The 19427-nt window shown below is 44.0% G+C and overlaps 1 protein-coding gene across 1 annotated transcript in view; it reads right to left on the bottom strand.

The window, feature by feature from the left end:
* Positions 1-19427, bottom strand: part of PHLPP1 (PH domain and leucine rich repeat protein phosphatase 1) — a 127222-nt gene that overhangs the window by 12396 nt on the left and 95399 nt on the right. Inside the window, exons 9-12 of the mRNA XM_073550183.1 lie at positions 17345-17440; positions 12492-12647; positions 6007-6207; positions 5176-5338 (exon numbers count right to left, since the gene is read on the bottom strand). Coding sequence (XP_073406284.1) covers positions 5176-5338; positions 6007-6207; positions 12492-12647; positions 17345-17440 — 616 coding nt within the window. The remainder of the gene's footprint in view (positions 1-5175; positions 5339-6006; positions 6208-12491; positions 12648-17344; positions 17441-19427) is intronic.

Here is a 19427-nt window from a genome sequence, read left to right as displayed (position 1 = left end):
CTGAAGGCAAGACGACGGCCGCCCACCTGGGAGTATGCTCCAGTGTTCTGATTCCAGTCATGCGGAGGAAGATCTTCCAGGTCTAGGTCTGATAGATCTACCCTGGGAAGAATGAGATCGCCAGGAAGGAGTGGGCCTAAAGGAGACTTTTCCTATCTTGGCGTGGTTGAGGCCTCTGCTGGTGGGAAGACGTATCTGCTGTCGTGAAGCGACGAAAAGGCAGAAAGGGTCGAAACTGACGTTTCGGAGGAGGTTGAGGAGATTTTGACTGGGGAAGAAGGGAGCTTGTGCCCCCAGTGGCATCCTTAATGATCTGGTCCAGCCTATCGCCGAAAAGACGCGATCCCTGAAACGGTAAACTGGTGAGGGACTTTTTGACGATAAGTCCGCTTGCCAAGCCTTAAGCCAAACTGTGCACCTAATAGCCACCAAGTTGCTTGATGCCTGAGCTGCGTAGGATGCGGCATCCAGGGAGGCCGAGACCAAATATTCGCCTGCATGCAAAATTTGGTCGGCGAGATCCGCCAGCTGCTCTGGCTGGTCTCCAGCCAAAATGCCTTGGCGGAGGTCCTTAGCCCATTTCGCTAGGGCCTTAGAAGCCCAAGTAGAAGCGAAGGCCGGGCTTAGAACAGAAGACGCCGCTTCGAAGGTTGACATGGCAAAAGATTCTATGACTCTGTCATTAGTGTCTGCTAGAGATGCTCCCCCAGAAATCGGAAGGACCGTGCTGTTAGAGGTCTTGAAACCGGAGGGTCCACGGTCGGTGAAGCTGACCAGTCCGCAATGAGTACCGGCGAGAAAGGATTTAACACCCCAAGGTGTTTTCCTCTTTGAAAACGCCTGGTTGGATTTTCTCGCTCTCTGGAAAGAATCTTTTGGAACTCCGAATGATGAGCTAAGACCTTGGAAGGTAGTTTCGACCGTCTGAAAGAAACCTCCTGGTCCGCGGGTTCCGCAGGAGAATCTTTGATATTGAAGGACTGGTTAATCGCTGCAATGAGGCTCTGAACTATATCCCTCATATCAGCGATTTGGTCCGAGTCCAGCTCCAAGACATCCTCGGCGGGTCCATCTGAGAAAGTCTCGCCTGGCTCAGGGGAGGAAGATCTTGATAAGGGAGGCTGTTTGGACGGACTATAGGGCGATGCGGAACGGGAAGAGGAACCGGACCGGTGCTCCAGTCTGGCTCTTTTGCGGCTAATATTAACAGGCTCAACCGGAGCATCCTGTGATCTGCTGGGTCCTGCAGAAGTCTGTAGTGGCAACTTATCCAGTATGGACACCAAGGTCTGGGACACCTTGGTGAGATCCGCCACAGATTGAGACAGAGTGGAAGCCCACCCTGGGATAGGGGCCTCAACCTCACCTGGGACAACCGGGGGCTCCTGGGCTGTGAGTTCAGTGGGCTTGCTGCAGTCTTGACAGAGGGCAGAGGACTGACCTGATGGAAACTTGCGTTTGCAAGAAGAACATGCAAAATGACTGACTACCACAGAGGAAGAAGCAGAGTGAATTGGTTTAGAATTAGACATTATGAGCTAACTCACTAACAGTGCCAGACGGTTAGGGGACGGAGAGCTGAGGAGGGTGTCAGTCTGCAGCGCAGAGCTAATCACGGAACCTGTGTACACAGCATGCTGAAGTGGAGACGAGAAGCTCGCAGGCTGAAGAAAAACTGAGGTAAAAACACGCTCCTGAATGCTGTGGGCGGAATCAGCTCACCAGAGAGGGGGGCGGAGCTATCTGCTCTGTTAGGAGATAAGAAAACTCCACTTCCTCCTATACTGGGAGGAGCGGGCGGGCCCCTGCTACGCCTCTAACCCTCAGAGAAGCGGTGGGCGGCGCCAGACGGGCACGAATGTTCCTCAGAAGAAAAAGCCCGCCTGAAAATGGGGGGGCGTGGCCTCGCCTCAGAACTAGGCCCGAACTGAAGCCGGGGGCCTGGATTAGTAATGGCGGCCACCGGAGAGCGCGGGGCAGCGTGGAGGTCTAAAGAGAACCGCAGTTTCGCGGCGATGGCGCTGAGAACGCTAAATACAGGTAATGCCGCTTAAGGAAGCATGCCTGTTCCCCACCGCCCAGGGGGATTACTATCATGGGAAGGAGAGAGGGGTTCAGCATGCTGATACTTACCTCCTGCAGTCCTGAGCTACCCCATTTCCAGTTGCAGACCGTGTCTCCATCCACCGACAGGCTCTGGTAGGCGAGTGGGTGAGACAGAAGGCGAACACGCATACGTGTTCCTGGCCGGTAGACATATGAGAATACGGGGTGGCAGTACACGCCGTACTCAGTCTCTATGCGGGAGTACAGATTGACTATTCACTCTGTACCCCTCCGGAACCTGTAAAGAAACGACGCACACTGAGGGAGATAAGGGTCTAATGAAAGACCCGTGTCCACCTCTTACTGACACTAAGCTAAACTGAGTAATTGAGCGCCAGTCGGTGGGGTGTATACTGCAGAGGAGGAGCTAACTTTCTTATTTGCATAGTGTCAGCCTCCTAGTGGCAGCAGCATACACCCATGGTTCCTGTGTCCCCCAATGAAGCGATAGAGAAACCAACAATCTCACTTTTAAGCTATATTTTAAGCAGATTTTAGTTGTAAAATCTATGTTAAACTTTACTAATATTTACATATCTGGATACATAGCAATGTGTTTCTCCTCTTCACCCTCAAGACAAATTACTGCTACTGGAGTGCACTATTGGGACTAGAGCTGTGCACTTTAGAAAGCCATGGACTCCCTACTCATGGACCGCCTTTTCTTGCGACACCACACGCATGAGTGCTTGGCTCAGCTGAGTGTTCATGTGCTTCAGAAGGGACCATCAGCACAGAATGACTGTTCAAACCAAGTAGAGGCGCTCCACGCATCTAAACAGGGCCAAATATTGAAATACACCTTTCCATCTGCTTGGTTTGCCACCATCTGCACATCCCACCTATTTGACTAACAACTCTGGCTTCACAAAGCCAAAGGGCAGAGTTAGATGGGAAACAAACATTAGTTGGAGGGAAGAGCTGGGAGGCCCCAATAAGAATTAGTCAGCTGATACCACCAAAATCGATAAGTTCGGCCAACTGTAATATTTATATGGGGGGGTCTTTAGCCACTACTAGACCACACTAGCAGCTGCGACTCATCTCCTCAAAAAATGAAATGAAGGGGCATGTTGACATCCAACAGCCCAATCCCCTCTCCCAACATCATCTACTATTGGAAGGAAAAAGTTAGGATACCCTAATATTCATTAGATGGTCATCCAGTGCCACTGATATCAGTGAAGGGTCGGTTACCAGCAGAAAGCAACAAATGAATTGTGAAAACAAAATACAACCAATATTGTTAGTTTCACTTCTACTCCACTTTAGCATCAAGAATTTACCAAAGCTATATTCCCTATGGCAGGAATGAATGGACCTGTATACAATTTAAGTTGAAAACCGAGGAGATTAAATAGTTTGACATATTACAGCACAGGTACAATAAAACCGTTCCCATTTCCTTGTGTGCGGGGTATACATTTTCCCAATTCATATTTTACCAAATAAGAGCAGAGCTATAATAAAGTGTATAACAGAGGTTTGCTTGTATTCTTACTGCTAATTTTTGGTTCCCCTCTACGATAAGACCGATTCACTGGGGTTATCGAAACTTGACTAACCTTGTAATTAATTATGTCCATCCCTTGGTTCATGCACCGTTTCAATGAACACAAGAGGAAAGCAATTACAATTTTTACCTAAAACAGTGGTGGATTTTCAGCCTGATACAGGGGGCCGAATCTTTACACAACCCCTACAGGTTTTCTATTTGGTATAATAAAAAAAAAAAAAAAAAAAAAAAAAAAAAATATAATATTCACAGAAGCGACTTTTCTTCCCAGTTGAAAAAGCAGATAGATACATTAAAGTACTCTGCCTCAAAATATTAGCTGCAAAGAGCTTGTAGCCGGCAGCTCTTGCTTACATTATGTGAAAGGAAGCAAAATGAGGAAAGCAGCTTTGATAACTGACCGTTAAGTACTGGAGCCTGAATGCAGAGTTTTGTGGAAATAGAAACTAGTACAAGATCTCCAAATACTAGTGATATGAAACAGTATAGTCTCTTGTCTGAGAACCAGCCGACTACATATTATTGCAATTAAAGCCTGTGAATTAGATTACACGGCAGATCATGGGTAACAGCTTGGCAGGTTAAGACATTTTGGGCACCCATCTCAAACATATGATTTAAACAATGGAGTGAAATTAATTGACAGAAGCTACACTACACTGTTAATAGAATGGCATGCTATGTTAATGTTAAAAGGCATATTCTGAAGCTTAGAAGTTTTCCCCCATACAAAGAGTAGGGGGATAATCTTCCAATCGTTGTGGACCTGACCACGGGGACTCCCACCAATTCTGAGAACCGTTGCTCTGAAGACATCTCAGGGAACAGTGCAGAAAGCGATCATGCACACACTTTGCAATGTTCTCTATTCTGAACAATACGAAAAGATCCTAAACAGGGGACCCCTTTCTAATAAGACCACGTTCACATTACATTCAGGCCACACGTTTGCAGCTCTGTCAGAGCTGCTCTCTGAAACCCTTAAAAAAAAAAACAGAAAAAAACAAAACAGGATTTGGTATCCTACTATGGAGCCATTCATTGCAATGAGTCCCTTTGTGTTTTTTTCCCTTCTGTTCTGGCAGAGTCCACCACTTTAGGTGGTCTACCATCGTCTGCATGTTGAATAGCGCTGTTGGAGGTCCCTTCAGAATCCTGGTTCTTCAGAGTTACAGACGTGTGCCCCAAACGTAATGTCACCATAGTCCGACTGAAAATTTCATCAAAAAGGAGTTTTCTAAACGAGACAACCTTTTTTTTTTATTTTTTTTTTTAAGGTTAGTCTTGGCGACAAGTTTTTTTTTATATTTTTAAATATAGCAAAGATAACCTGAAGTTCTGCATTCACCATGAAATCTCTTACTTGCTACTTTTCCAATTTTTTAGAGTCATCTAGAGGAAAGAAGACTTATGAATATATGAGGAAAATAAAGGCATGTACTGCAGAGTTGACAGAATAGATCATACCAAATCGTATCGAATACGGTGGATGTTGGGAGCAGCACACCTAGAAAAGCTATGTCATCAAGTTCTGACAGACCAATATCACTCACCTTGATCTCTGCGAGTTGCATAACTTCAGGGAAGACTTCCAAGCAATTGGAGTGGGCAATGACAGTATGCATACGTCTGCAGTTCATGATGGTGGTTGGAATGGCTTTCAGCTTGTTCCCACTGATATCTATCTCTTCCAGTTCCTCCAGTTTGGCCATTTTACTGGAGAATAATAGTGAACACAGGAACTTTGATCAAGTTTGTTACCAGATACACAAAAAATGGGAATGTGTACATTTGTTCGGTTTTCATAAATAAAATAAAGATCACATGAAAGTCACAAATTGTGCGTGACTTACAGTGGATGCTATGGGAGCAAAGTTGCAGGTGTCCAAAATTGAAAAGGCATTGGATTATTTTGCGAACGTTTCAGCATTGTATTTCACAACCTCATTGACCATTATCATTTGCCATTAGATGAGAATCAGCGATGCAACACTACAATCTAAACCTAAAGACCGCCATAAATTTTAAAGCAGCCAGATAAACAGCTACTTGCCCGACTGCTGAGCGCTCTTGTATTCTCGATAAGAGAGCGGATTCCAGACATCTCTGCAGGTGCTTTATGGATTAGAGAGAACGAATCAGTAGCCCAAAATCAGACATGTCGAATCCTTATCTCCCGACAATCCTCTGTCGGGCCAGCCATACACAGACTGTTGGCCGAACTCTTCTACACCAGTGGGTGCGGCCATTAGTCTAATATGCAAGGTGGTGGGGGGGGGGGGATTAAATCTCACACCCACTGAGATAATCTTGAGGTGTATCAGGTTTGTGCATTTCATCTGAACATGAGCTACAGATCTATAGATTTCACTAGTGGGACCTACCTTGCAGGAAAGGTCTGTAGATGATTGAAGGCCATGTGCAGTATCTTCAGGTGGGGATGTCCCGTTAATAGAGGCACACATTTATCAGTAAGGTTATTATTGGTCACGTATAATTCTTGCAGCAAGCTCGGCGATTCTTCCGACAGACAAGCAGCAGGAAGCACTTCAAGATTGTTGGCTGAAGCATTCAAGCATCGTAAGCTGATCAAGGAGCATAAAAGTGGAAAATGTTAAGAGCAAAACTTGAAAGAGAAAAGCAAATATTTTAATAACTGATATGGTAGTGGCTGAGAATAGTTAGGATACTATTAAACAGGTTGGTAAAAGTGAAAAAAAAAATGGACCTTTTCACAAAACAGTAGAAGGTAGAAACAAAGAACCACACTTAAGCGGTGCAACTACTACACATGAATGAAAAATGCTTAGGTGACATGGGAAACCGATTCAGCTAGGCATGCGTTAAAGATGTAAAGCAATTACTTTTCAGCAGGACTTCTCTACAGCTTGTTGGAACTTGCTGTATAAAATGAGAATCACGTGGGGCTCTGAACAGCTAAGTCAATGAGTGCACTGAAAGGAGAGATCTAGGCTGGCCGGTTTGCACAAGCAAGTTCTGGAGTTTTCCAAAACAGGAGGACTGGTGCCAAGCAATTATGGCTGACTGCAGCTATGGTGAAGGAAGAGGTGGGCATACAACCTTCCTCAGTGGAGTGTACAGCAATAACCTCAGCTGGTTCACACAATACCAGAGCCAGAACTCCTGCACACAGGATAAAATGGAATGATCAAATCCACAAAGTAACACTGAACATTTAAATTGGCTCAAACAGTGTAAAGGAACAGAGTGTCCTGAAGGCTTACAATGTGAGTGTGTGCCCGTTAGCTGCTACACAAGGTGGGGACTGGGGGAGAGAAGACTGGACGTCCCATAACCAATACAATAAACCCATAGTAGGACTTCAAGATAAATTCATTGCATGTCAAAAAACTTAATCTGCAGTCATCAGCAGTAGAGTACAAAGTGAAGTGTGACCAAGAAGGAAAAGAAGTTGTAGAAAATGTTTTCAGAAGTGGACATGTCACTGACCAAACTAGGGCTGGTACCACCTCACAGCAACCACCACAAGATGGATATGTGCCAGTCATACACAGAATACAAGACTGCAGCTGCGTTATACAACATGTATTCAAGTACAAGTGCAGGTTCTTCCAGGACAGGAGCTGATCTTTGCAGTGACGCACCACCTTGTAAAATCTAGTGGTAGTTCCTTTGATTGGGACCTTTCTCTAGTAGCTGGCTCTGTAAACTGTGGTGTCTGTTCACATGGGATGCATTTTGGAAAGCACTGGGCAGCTCGCCTAATCTAATAGTATGGGCGTCACCAATAGGCTGTAAACCAGATGCTCCGCATCGCCTGGGTGTGAACAGCGCCGCATACAGACCTTTTTTTGTGCATTAATATGCCAAATAACAACCCCCCCATGAATTGGCAGGCTGTGAGTGGTTGTCTCAACAGCATTTTTGCACCTGTGTTAAATGGGTCCATTGCACCCTGTGCATTTGTTTGGAGGTCTGGGAAGGTAAACATCTCTGCCTTTTTTCTGCTGGTTCTTCAAATTTTTGGAGGATCTTTAAGTCCTCTTTTTGCTGCTTAGTGATGGACCTTTCTCTAGTAGCCAAAAGAAATGCCTGCACTAGGTTTCCACAATCTGCACGAACAAATGAACATACATGGAACTGCCAATGTCTACCTACGCCTAGTGCCATCTGATTTTTGGCCATAAACCAATATAACTCATTACAGAACTTACAGTTTACAGCCCTGGGGAAAGATTCAGCTCCTTACCCGGAGTGTCTTTAAATGTCTGGACCAAGGTCAAACGGAGTGTTGCACCCCCTCGCTAGCGATCTCGCTAAAGCGTCACCGATTTTGTGACGCAGCAGCGATATTGCTCTCGATATCGCTGTGTGTTATACTTGCCTCCAACCGGCTCCCCCGCTGGTTATCGCTGATCACGCGAGAATGGCCTGGGCCGTTTCTCGTCGTCTGCTTCCTGCTGGGCTTCCTGCTGCGGCGACGAGCGACGCGTGGACGCGGGAGGACGTCAGGATCGCCGTGTCTGACAGGTAAGTAACGACCGCTGCTATGTCGCTGGCGAGATCTGCCTGTTTGGCAGCTCACTAGCGACCATTTAGTGATGCACCAGCAATCCTGACCGGGTCGTATCATGGTCGGAATCGCTGGTGCATCGCTAAATGTAACGGTATCCTAATTCCTAATGCTCAGAATGATCATTGTGATACCAAAGCAAACACTATTCGCTTAAGTGTACATATAAAATGGTCATACTGTCTCTAATTGGCTTTACGCAGATGGTCAACATTGATTATCACGCTACACCTTACATGCAGAGGAGGACGCTGTGGACACACTGATCGGCTAAAACCATCACGCTTCAGTTTACATGCAGAGGAGGTGGTTGCAGAGGAGGTGGCTGCAGACGCAGAGACCATCATGCTACAGTTTACAAGAGGGGGCTGCAGGGGTACAGACCATTATGCTACAGCGTACACACAAAGGAGGGGGATGATTATGCAGAGCCCATTATAGCCCATCAGTCAGAGTTTTTATACCTAGAGGAGGGGGGTTGTGGGGGCAGAGACTATCATGTTACAGATTACATGCAGATGAGGGGACTAACCATCAGAGATTATCAGTCTAGAGCAGGGGTCTCAAACTCGGCAGAGTAAATGGGTCACACACAAAAAAAAAAAAAAATTTAAGCTGGCGGGCCACATTCCTTTCAAACTTAATACAGTCACAATTGATAGCGGTATCTAAGGGGTTAAACCGCCGCGATCGGTGCTAATACCGATCGTATCCGTTCAAAAAGGTTGTCAGCTGCGATGTACAGCTTACCTCAGCGGATGATGGTGTCGGCTCTGCATGTGAGCAAGTGCTATCATCTCGCTGTACACGCACAGCCAGTCACCTGCAAAATCCAGCAATGGGGGGGGGGGGGGGGGAGTCACGCCTCCGCTCTCTGCGCGCTGTCATTACACAGCGCCAGAGGGATATCATCACCCAGGGCCACAGCCACTACGGAGCGGCGCACTCCTCTCTTCTAGCGTGAGCAGTGGCGTAGAGACAAAGTTATGGGCCCTGGTGCAAACTTTCAAATGGGGCCCACCCCATGCCAAAATACACGCACATCTCCGCTCCGTACGCCTCGTACACACACAGATCTGCTACAGCCACCCTGTAAACCCCTCCTGACCCCACACAGAAACTTACCCAGCACCATGACAACCAGCACAGAAAGACAGCAGCGTTCTGCATACTCTGAGGCCCCTGATCATGTGACTCCCTGACTCCTCCCCCCTCCTGTGACCTCATCACAGGTCCTGTGCACACAGAACACAGCCATCGAGCGCTCCTGGATGGCTGCGTGCCTTCCCCCTTCTACCTGCCTCGGGGGTGAGACATGTGGTGCACCGCGAGCCGCAGATGACTGCCTCAGGGGCTGCATGCAGCCCGCGTGTTTGAGACCTCTGGTCTAGAGTTTACACGAAAGAAAAGTGCTGCAGACGCAGAGATGCACATGCTTAGCCCCTGCTCCATTAAGTACTAAAAGTTATTTACAGCATAGTGATGTGTCACTTAGTTTCTCCATAGTGGGCACAGTAAAATGAATTTTCCAGACGTAATCTGAATCACCATTTTAATTAGCATTTATTTTTGAAGTTTTCAACTTTCATAATAAACAGCAAATGCATTTTTCGGACTAGAAAAGACACACTTAAAAACTCCTGCTAAAAAGTGGGTGCATCTTATTATTCCGGAGGCAGCTCCCTGTGATGAAGGAGAAAGCGGACACTCCAGATCAGAGAGAGAAGTGTCCTCTCTCCTACTGTTGAATACTGATCAATGCGATCGGTGGAAAGGAAGCTAACAGAACCCTAACAGAGGCTGCGCCAGTTGAGCACCTGAAGGACCTTCCACTAGAATAAGGCTAGAACCTGAGAAGTCATGTGAAAAATAACATGACATGAAAGGTTGATGAGTTAATCGAGTAGAAAGTCCCTCAGCATCTCAGCTCGTGCAGCCTCTATTCAGGTCCCATCAGGAACTTCAAAATGTGGTATTGTATCGGGTATGTGTTGGTTCAAATTTGCGCACTCACACAGCTAAGCTATATGCACAGTTGCATGTAGCAGAGCTGTGTGTTCAAGTGTAAAGGTACTGTCACACTAAGCGATATCGCTATAACTTGTGACGTTATAGCGATATTGCTAGCGATATCGCTATGTCTGATACTTACCTACGACCCGCTCCCCCGCTGATTATTGCTGATCGCGCGAGAACATCCAGGACCGCCTCTCGTCGTCAGCTTCCTGTGGAAAGACGAGCGTGGACGCGGGCGGGAGGACGCAGGATCGCCTAGTGTGACAGGTAAGTAGCGACCCCCGTCCCCAGCGATGTCGCTGGTGAGATCTGCCTATGTGGCAGCTCACTAGTGACCACTTAACGATGTACCAGCGATCCTGACCGCGTCATATCGCTGGTCGGGATCGCTGGTACATCGCTAAGTGTGACAGTACCTTAAGTCTACATGTAGCAGAACTGTATCAATGTACACGTTATAAAGCTGTGTGCGCAAATATGCATGTAGCAGCGCAGTGTGTAGGTCAGTAAATGTACAAGCAGTAGAGCTTTTTGCGTCTTTAAGTGTACATGTAGAAGGGCTTTGTGTGTATAACACATGCTGCAGAGAAATCTTGAGACTTATTACCTCCCTATTTTACCCTAGTGCACATTAAAAGTTGTGATAATGATCCCTCCACTTGACACCAACAGGGAAGTTTTAACTAATCTTATGGTAAGGTGCGTTACAAAGCCCCAAAAATATGGTATGTAGAGAAAATTTTGCACATTTTACACAGGCATATAGACCAGTGCATGCAATGCAGGTGCAATTTATATAATTATGTGGCATGGCGACTGGTCATGTGATTGATGGGCGGTATGTATCGCAGAGGTGGGTGGCCCTGTGATGGAAGCCTGGGTGTGTTTTGGTCAGCAGATCTACTGCTGAGGATTTTTGCTATACATTGGGAGGCTTCCAGGTGACTTGGAGAGATGGGTGGGTCCAGTCACCTACATACCCACCCAAGGGGCGTGTCTGAATACCTAATGAAGCCTGTGTGGTTGTGCATGTTTAAGGACCTGCGGTGATGTCATGATTACGTGACCAGTACATGTGATGTTACCTCACCTGTGGGTGTGGTTAGAAGCTACCTAATGAATGGACACTGTTTGGCACATGTGGCAGTGCTGGCTAGTCTGAGCCAGAGGAAGGAGGGCTATGAGTTACCTCCGGAGTGGACGGTCTGACAACAGTGTTACTGACCGGGGTCAGGAAGGAGTGTTTATTGGATACCTCTGTGCATAAGAGGCATCCGGGAACCTGTGTGGCCAACACCAACAGGTAACGGACAGGAATCTGTGGTATGCTCACCGGGGTCAGTGAGAAACTGTGCTATAGAGCCTGCGTGCTGGACATGGCACAGCCTGTGCACCCACAGGCCTGAGGAGAGCAGAGCTCTACCATGGACATTGAAGATTTGTCTGTCTGATGTAAGACTGTCTGCCTTTTGTTCATGTTTCGATGGTTTATGGAGAAAACAAACCAGATAGAATGTCTTAAGTGAAAGATCGTTCAATTGTGCCTGAATATCACTGCCAAGCGAGTACACCCCAACCCGCTAGTGATCGCTACGTGTAGGTATGTATGTATGTATGTATGTATGTATGTATGTATGTATGTATGCATGCATGTATGCGTGCATTTTTAAATTCAAATGGAAAAAAAAAAGGACAAAGTTACGGTAGTAAACACAAGGGCATTAAGCTGCATTGTAGCATGTATGCTTCTTTGATACTATCAGTTGACAGTTTTTGGCCTGATGCCAGAGCCATTAAAGATAAGAAAAGTTTTATCCTGATTGTGGCAATGGCAATACTTTGCATCATACCCATTACTTAGGGTTAGAACAGATTGGCTTTTTCCACTGGCTGTCTGCTTATAAATAAACGTATAGTAAAAGATAATTATACTAGGAATGAATGGAGGCATTGATACTTACTGTATAATCATAGATTGCAGGAATAGCCAAGCAGCGCCTGACAAGGACAAGCTAAGTAGAACACATCACATGAATCCCTAGTTATCAAGTTCACAGTGTGCAGCAATGAGAAGGCTTTGAGATCCCCTGATATAGGAGTTGGGGCTACCTGAATGCTGTAAAGAAGCTTAACCAATCTTCAGCTTTAGTACATAATAGCTGAAGAGCCCAGCGTTGCCCGGGCATTAATATGTTATATATATTTTCTATGTATACCTAGTAGAAGCCCTTTATCCACAAATATTATTATTGATGTTATAAGGTTGGACACAACATGCACATTTCTAGGTTCTGTTACCTCTCAGACTTCAACAATAAGTTGGCTGGGAGCTCCAGGAGTTGGTTATGCTGCACGTCGAGTATTTCAAGTTGGGTATGTTCTACACACTCAGGAAGACGATTAAGTCTGTTATACCCAGCAAGTAACTTTCGCAGACCACGAGCACAGAATATCCTAAAAAATAACATTTTAAAGAAGGAGAACTTAATACAAAGGATTCAATTGATCATTGAAGATTTATTCAAGTCATTTTGTTTTGTCTTTTGGTATTTGCTGTCTTTTTATACCACACTGTTCATGAATTTGTTGAAAAATTGAAAATGCTTTTTATTTTGGTCTTTAACCAATAATTGATACTTTTTAGCAATCAAAAGTCAAATATTCTTTAAAAAGTTCCAAAAATGCACCAAATTTTTTTTTTAAAAAGTTACATTTTGTAAATGTCTAAAACATCTGGGTAAACAAAGTTGTAAAGGAAAAATAAAGACTTACAAAGGAAGACAACTTGAAAAGTGGTGCAAGACATGAATAAAATAAAGCAGAAATACTAAAGCCACTAAAAAGGAGCAAATGCTCCAGAAAGCTAGGGTAACAAGAGAAAATGAACCACAAAATTTGTTGTGTAATTTCTCCTGAGTACGCAGATACCCCATTTGTGGGGGAAATCTACTATTTAGGCACGTGGCAGGGCTTGGAAGGGAAGGAGTGCCATTTGACTTTTTGAACGCAAGATTGGCTGGAATCAACACATACGGGGATTTGCGACACTCCGTGCATACCAGAGCACCCCATGTAAACTAGAGTAGCAAGAACTTGCACTTAACACTAGCTGTCATATTTTTTTTTCTACTTTTGAAAAAAAAAAAAAATTCAAACCACAACCCCAAAGAATAGAAAAAAACTTACATTTTTTTTTTATATATAATTTTTCATCTATGCGGGTGACAAAAGGGGGATTTGGTTTACTATTTTTTTTTAAATCACTGTGATAGGGTCCATTACAGTGATGAAAAGGAGCCAATAGGAAAAATTGGTGAGCCCAACATTTTTTTTTTTTTTGCGATTGCGGTTATTCAGTGAGTAACAGTGAACGCATGACATAGAACCGTAAAAACTGGCCCCAATCTTGTTCTCTATTGTCTCAGCTAACGCTAGGGGCGCTATACCCTTATTTCTCAGCACCATTAAAAAGAGGTTTATTTCTATTTCTTTTCTTATGAGCCTAGGAACTAACAGGCAGGCAGGCAGGCAGTAGCTACCTAACTGGCTGCTGTGCACCCACCGTCAATCTTTGGCAGCTTAGAGCTGTCACGGATTGCTCCTGCCGCTTTTGGCGACATCACGTTCACAGAGAAACTGCTTGACTTCTGTTCTGCCCTCTTGAAGAGGCATCTCTGCAGATGTCATGATGACTGATAGCCAAATCCACACTGCATAATTGCGGTAAGCCGGCTATCAATCAGCATGACGTCTGTCTCACACTGTCAACAGACCAGCCCAAAAGAGAAAGAGCTGCTCTGTTGAGGTGAAGCAGCATAATCACTGTTAGAAGTGGTCCGAGACCACTCCAAGCTGGCATTGGGCTGAACAGCAAGTACGGAAGTTAGCTAGTACTTGCTAGGTCTTAGCCCAATAAGGAAAAAGTAAACATACCGGAAAACCCCTTTAAGCGACAACAATTTTTCTTCAAAAGTAAAGATAACTCGTAAAAGGTAATAGAACCATGTACCTACCTTTTCATACAGCAAGATCACTAGACTCGTATCATATACATTAAATCTAGCATATTGTAATCCTATTCTACATACAGCCTGCCAGGAATCACGGCAGAACAAGCAGATTATGGGAATGTGTAAAATTCCCCCAGTGTTGTAGTGTAGGCTTAGGCACCAATCTGGCCAATACTGATCCTATAAACATTAACAGGATCATTGCTGGGAAGAATGTGACAGCCAAGAACCAGGTCTGTGCATGTGAGCATTATCTGTGGCTAATGAAGCTGCAGGACCTGGCTGGCTGCAGCCAGGTAAAAAGACAATGGATTCCAGCAGTCAGTTTACATTTAGTTTCTTTCTAGTGTAAACAGCCATATATTAAGATTTTTATACTTGCACGATCAGCAATTCAATTAAATTCAGAATTTCATTTACTTATAGGGCAATTATTGTCATGAGATCAGGGAATAAATCTGAATCTACATTGGTATATAGACGCCTCTTATAGCCATATTGTTTTAAATGACACCATTTTACCAATGTACTGGAAAAAAGAAAACAAAGCTCCAAATGTATTGAAAGAGTAAAAAAAAAAAAAAATACAAATCCACAATAGTTTTTATGGTGCTCCTGTTTCCCCAGGTAGGGGTGTGGGCGTGTTGGCATTACGCATAAATGGTTACTTGCGTTGTGTTAAATTTTCATCGGTCGAAGGATCTGTGTGAGGGCTTGGGCCTGTTTCACACTTCCTTTTTTTGTTCAGTTGCAATCCGTGAAAGATCCAAAAAACGTATCCGTTTCCGTTGTGACACCAACGTATGCCACCGGACCGCTTTTTGACGGATCCGCTGGAGTGAGTGTGTAAGAGAGAGATTGATTTGTGTTTGAACGGCTTTTCCGGAACGCTATTCAGGGGTTAAAATCCCTGCCAGAGCAAATCTGCTGGGCATGCGCAATACAAAATAGCGGACCGTCGCTCTGAAAGAACGTTTCAGAGTCCATCTCATCCGCCCGGGAGCAGCTAAAATTACATCAGTCAATATCCACCGCTAATGTAAGTCTATGGGGGGAAAAAACGAATCCGACAAAAAAGGGGCGGATCCGTTTTTTCTAAAATTGGCGGATTTTGACGGACGTCAAAAAACGGAAATATGAAACAGGCCTTAGCCAACGTTTTTATTGATACCATTTGATAACTTCCTACATTTTTTTTTATGGTGTGGCCGATTAGAATGGCACCTCACTCTTCCTCCAAGCCGTGCAGTCTACATGCCCCTCTTGATCATGGATGGACAAAAATGGTCATTAGCGTCCAGCAATTGGCTTTTATGAGAGAGAGCAGTGCTCGAAGTCATGGCCGTCAGATCATCATCAGTGAAATAGGACTCTAAGGCCTAATTCACACATTGGTATTTGTATGCCAAAAGCGGTAGTGTCTCCAAACCACAGACCGGGTATCAGACTTTCCTCTAAGTTCCACTTCTAGCTTTGGAATACAAACTCTGATGTAAAAACAATGTTTGAGGCCTTCAAAATGGTAACATATCTAAATCCGAGAAATCTGTCATTCATTTTCATTCTTAATTCATGGATAAATGTTCTACTCCGTGAAGACGGACTTTCCCATTTCTGAGCTAGGAGATGACAATGGGTGCCTATTAGATTCTCTTTCAGTAATGCGAAAGTCGGTCTTCACTGAATAATAATTTTAACTCTGAGTGGAGTTAAAGATCAATCCACAAAAAAAAAAAAAAAGGTTCTCTGATAAGAAATATTACAGAGTTGTATATTTTCAGGTGTACCATTAATGTATGAAATAAAAAGGAAAACGACAGTTAATCTTTAACCAACCACTTTTTCAGGCGTCTACAATGAACACACAAACATATCTTATGCCAAATAAGTTTGGCTGTATTTAAATACTTTCAGTCGTGAGGCTACCATACCAGGTACCCCAACTGGAAAATCCTCACTTCACAAATCATAGTCAAAGCACAATTTTGCAAATCCATGAAAAAGAATGAAATTTTATGTTGAATCTGTTTTATTGAAAACAATTAGACACAACATATAAGACAACAAGCATTGTACACCAAACCACACTTGGTTACAGTATAAAAGAATGAAATTTTAATCACAATGTGTGAACTCATCCCTAGAATGTAACCAGTTTGTCATCGAAGTCACAAAAAAGAGGGAAAAGAAGGGACATAACACTACCTTGAATCCCTTTGACTTCTATGATCCAATGGAGAGTATGTTCTCTGTATACAGATTGTACTATCTAATTCCATGAAGAGGTGCTCAGCCGTTGAGAAACATTCTTTTCAAGGACAAAAAGTTTCCAGTGTCACTCTCCAAAAGTGATAAACGCTTCTTTATTACATCATGTTAAAAGCAAGGTTACACGCCAGGGGAAAAACTGAAATACACGTGCAGGCGATGATGTTTCACACTTACTAGTGCTGCTACAAAACGGAGCACTACGGCTAGTTTCACATTTGCGCTTTATAGCGCTGCGACGGCCTGCGCACGGCCGCCGCTAAGCCCCGCCCCCTCCCGGCTCCCTGCCCGCCCCATCCGGTCATCGCCTCCTACTAGCGCACATGGGCGCTTGCGATCTGCGCACCCTATCTTTAGCATAGGGTGCGCAGATCGTGCACTAGCAGGATTTTGGTGTGCGCTGCGCACTTTTGAAGGTGCGCCCGTGTGCGCCGAACGCAGCATGTTGCATTTTGGCGCACACGGCGCACCTTCAAAAGTGCGCAGCGCACACCAAAATCCTGCTAGCGCACGGCCAGCGCACGATCTGCGCACCCTATGCTAAAGATAGGGTGCGCAGATCGCAAGCGCCCATGTGCGCTTTTAGGAGGCGATGACCGGATGGGGCGGGCAGGGAGCCGGGAGGGAGCGGGGCTTAGCGGCGGCCGTGCGCAGGCCGTCGCAGCGCTATAAAGCGCAAATGTGAAACCGGCCTACCACGTATTGCAGTTTATTCCTCGTTTTTAACATGAATTAACAAAGAAACGTTTTATCCCGTTTGGAGAGTGATACTGGAAATTCTTCATCCTTGACAGTTTGTCATCCAATGTTGGGAAAATAGCGAGAACAACAAAGGCTTATTATCTAAGCCTGCAAGACATGAAGAACACTCACCGGGCAGGAAGTTCAGTCAGGCGATTATGGCCGACATCCAGGACCTCAAGGTTTTTGCTCTCACAAACCCAGTCAGGTAGGCATTCTAGGCAATTCCTGTAGAAAACATGATGGCAAATTGGGAACAGTAAACCATAATTAATCTGAAAAATCCAGTGGGGTTGTCCTTGACAATGCCATGTCATATACTCTGTAGTGCATATGGTCATTATAAAAAGGGGTGATCAACTGAGGACCTCCCCACTATAAATCACAGGAGACGGGCAACAACAAGGTTGCTATTTAACTGGAAGGCCATAATGCAACTCTGTAAAAATAACCCAAAAATAGACATGCACAAAAATTTAATTGACTCAACTTTTTTTTTTTAATTAATTCAGTATTGTTTGTATTTCTTCACAAATCCCTAAAAAAAATAAATAAAAAATAATACACAATTCTGGACCCTAAGTACATGTACTCCCCACGAGAACAAACATTACCAAGGCTCATGCACGAGAGGATCATTTCACCCATATTAGTTATTAAATATGTCAATAATAAAAGTGTTGTAGAACCACATAACACTTCTACACAAGGAGAACAGCTTGCCAAGTGGCTGTTGGCCTTCTACACAATTTGCTCTTGTTCCAAGCTAAAGATTAACTTACAGTAACCAAATTCCTCAGACTAAATACAGTGTTAAAGAAAATCAAACATACACTGTTTTCCACTGAGACGGCGCTAATCTTACATAATGCACTTAACTTGACTTTTGCTGTCAGTGAGACCTTACATTATAGGGCCAGCAAAAGTAACCAATGCTTTGGTCAACGACCTTCAATGATGGACGGCTTTTAAACCCAACATATCTCCAGTGAGCTCGTAAAACACACGTTTCAGCAGTTAATAAAACCATTATCGGAACTACACAATCAACAACGGAAAGGAAAGTTACATCAAGGAATCAGTTATTTAAAGTAGATTTGTCAGCTTTCACAATATAAACTGCATAGATTATTATACAGCTCTCTTAGATCTAATGAGGATGGTGCATGTACTTTAACCCCTTCATGACAAAGCCTATTTTGACCTTAATGACCTGGCCATTTTTTGCAATTCTGACCAGTGTCCCTTTATGAGGTAATGACTATGGAACGCGTCAACACATCCTAGCGATTCTGAGATTGTTTTTTCGTGACATATTGGGCTTCATGTTAGTGGTAAATTTAGGTCGATAATTTTTGCGTTTGTGAAAAAAATCAAATTTGGCGAAAATTTCGCAATTTTCAAATTTTGAATTATTCTGTTAAACCAGAGAGTTATGTGACACAAAATAGTTAATAAATAACATTTCCCACATGTCTACTTTACATCAGCACAATTTTGGAAACAATTTTTTTTTTTGTTAGGAAGTTATAAGGGTTAAAAGTTGACCAGCGATTTCCCACTTTTACAACAAAATTTACAAAACCATTTTTTATTTTAGGGACCACCTCACATTTGAAGTCATTTTGAGGGGTCTATATGGCAGAAAATACCCAAAAGTGACACCATTCTAAAAACTGCACCCCTCAAGGTACTCAAAACCACATTTAATAAGTTTATTAACCCTTCAGGTGCTTCACAGGAACTAAAGCAACATGGAAGGAAAAAATGGACATTTTAATTTTTCCAACAAAAATTTTCTTTTAGCATCAATTTTTTCATTTTAAAATGGATCCTAAAATTTCTTGGGCAATTTCTCCTCAGTACACCGATACCTCATATGTGGTCATAAACCACTGTTTGGGTGCATGGCAAGGCTCAGAAGGGAACGAGCGCCATTTGACTTTTTGAATGGAAAATATGCTTGAATATTTAGCAGTTACCATGTCACGTTTGGAGAGTCCATGTGTGCCTAAACATTGGAGCTCCCCCTCAAGTGACCCCATTTTGGAAACTAGACCCTCCAAGGAACTTATCTAGGTGCATAGTGAACACTTTGAACCCCCAGGTGCTTCACAAATTGATCCGTAAAAAAAAAAGTACTTTTTTTTCACAAAAAATTTCTTTTAGCCTCAGTTTTTTTCATTTTCACATGGGCAACAGGATAAAATGGACT

This window comes from Dendrobates tinctorius, unplaced genomic scaffold (genome assembly GCF_039654945.1).
Source record: "Dendrobates tinctorius isolate UK_male_01 unplaced genomic scaffold, ASM3965494v1 ptg000163l, whole genome shotgun sequence".
NCBI classification, from domain to species: Eukaryota; Metazoa; Chordata; class Amphibia; order Anura; family Dendrobatidae; genus Dendrobates; species Dendrobates tinctorius.
This window is presented reverse-complemented; position numbering and strand designations above follow the sequence as displayed.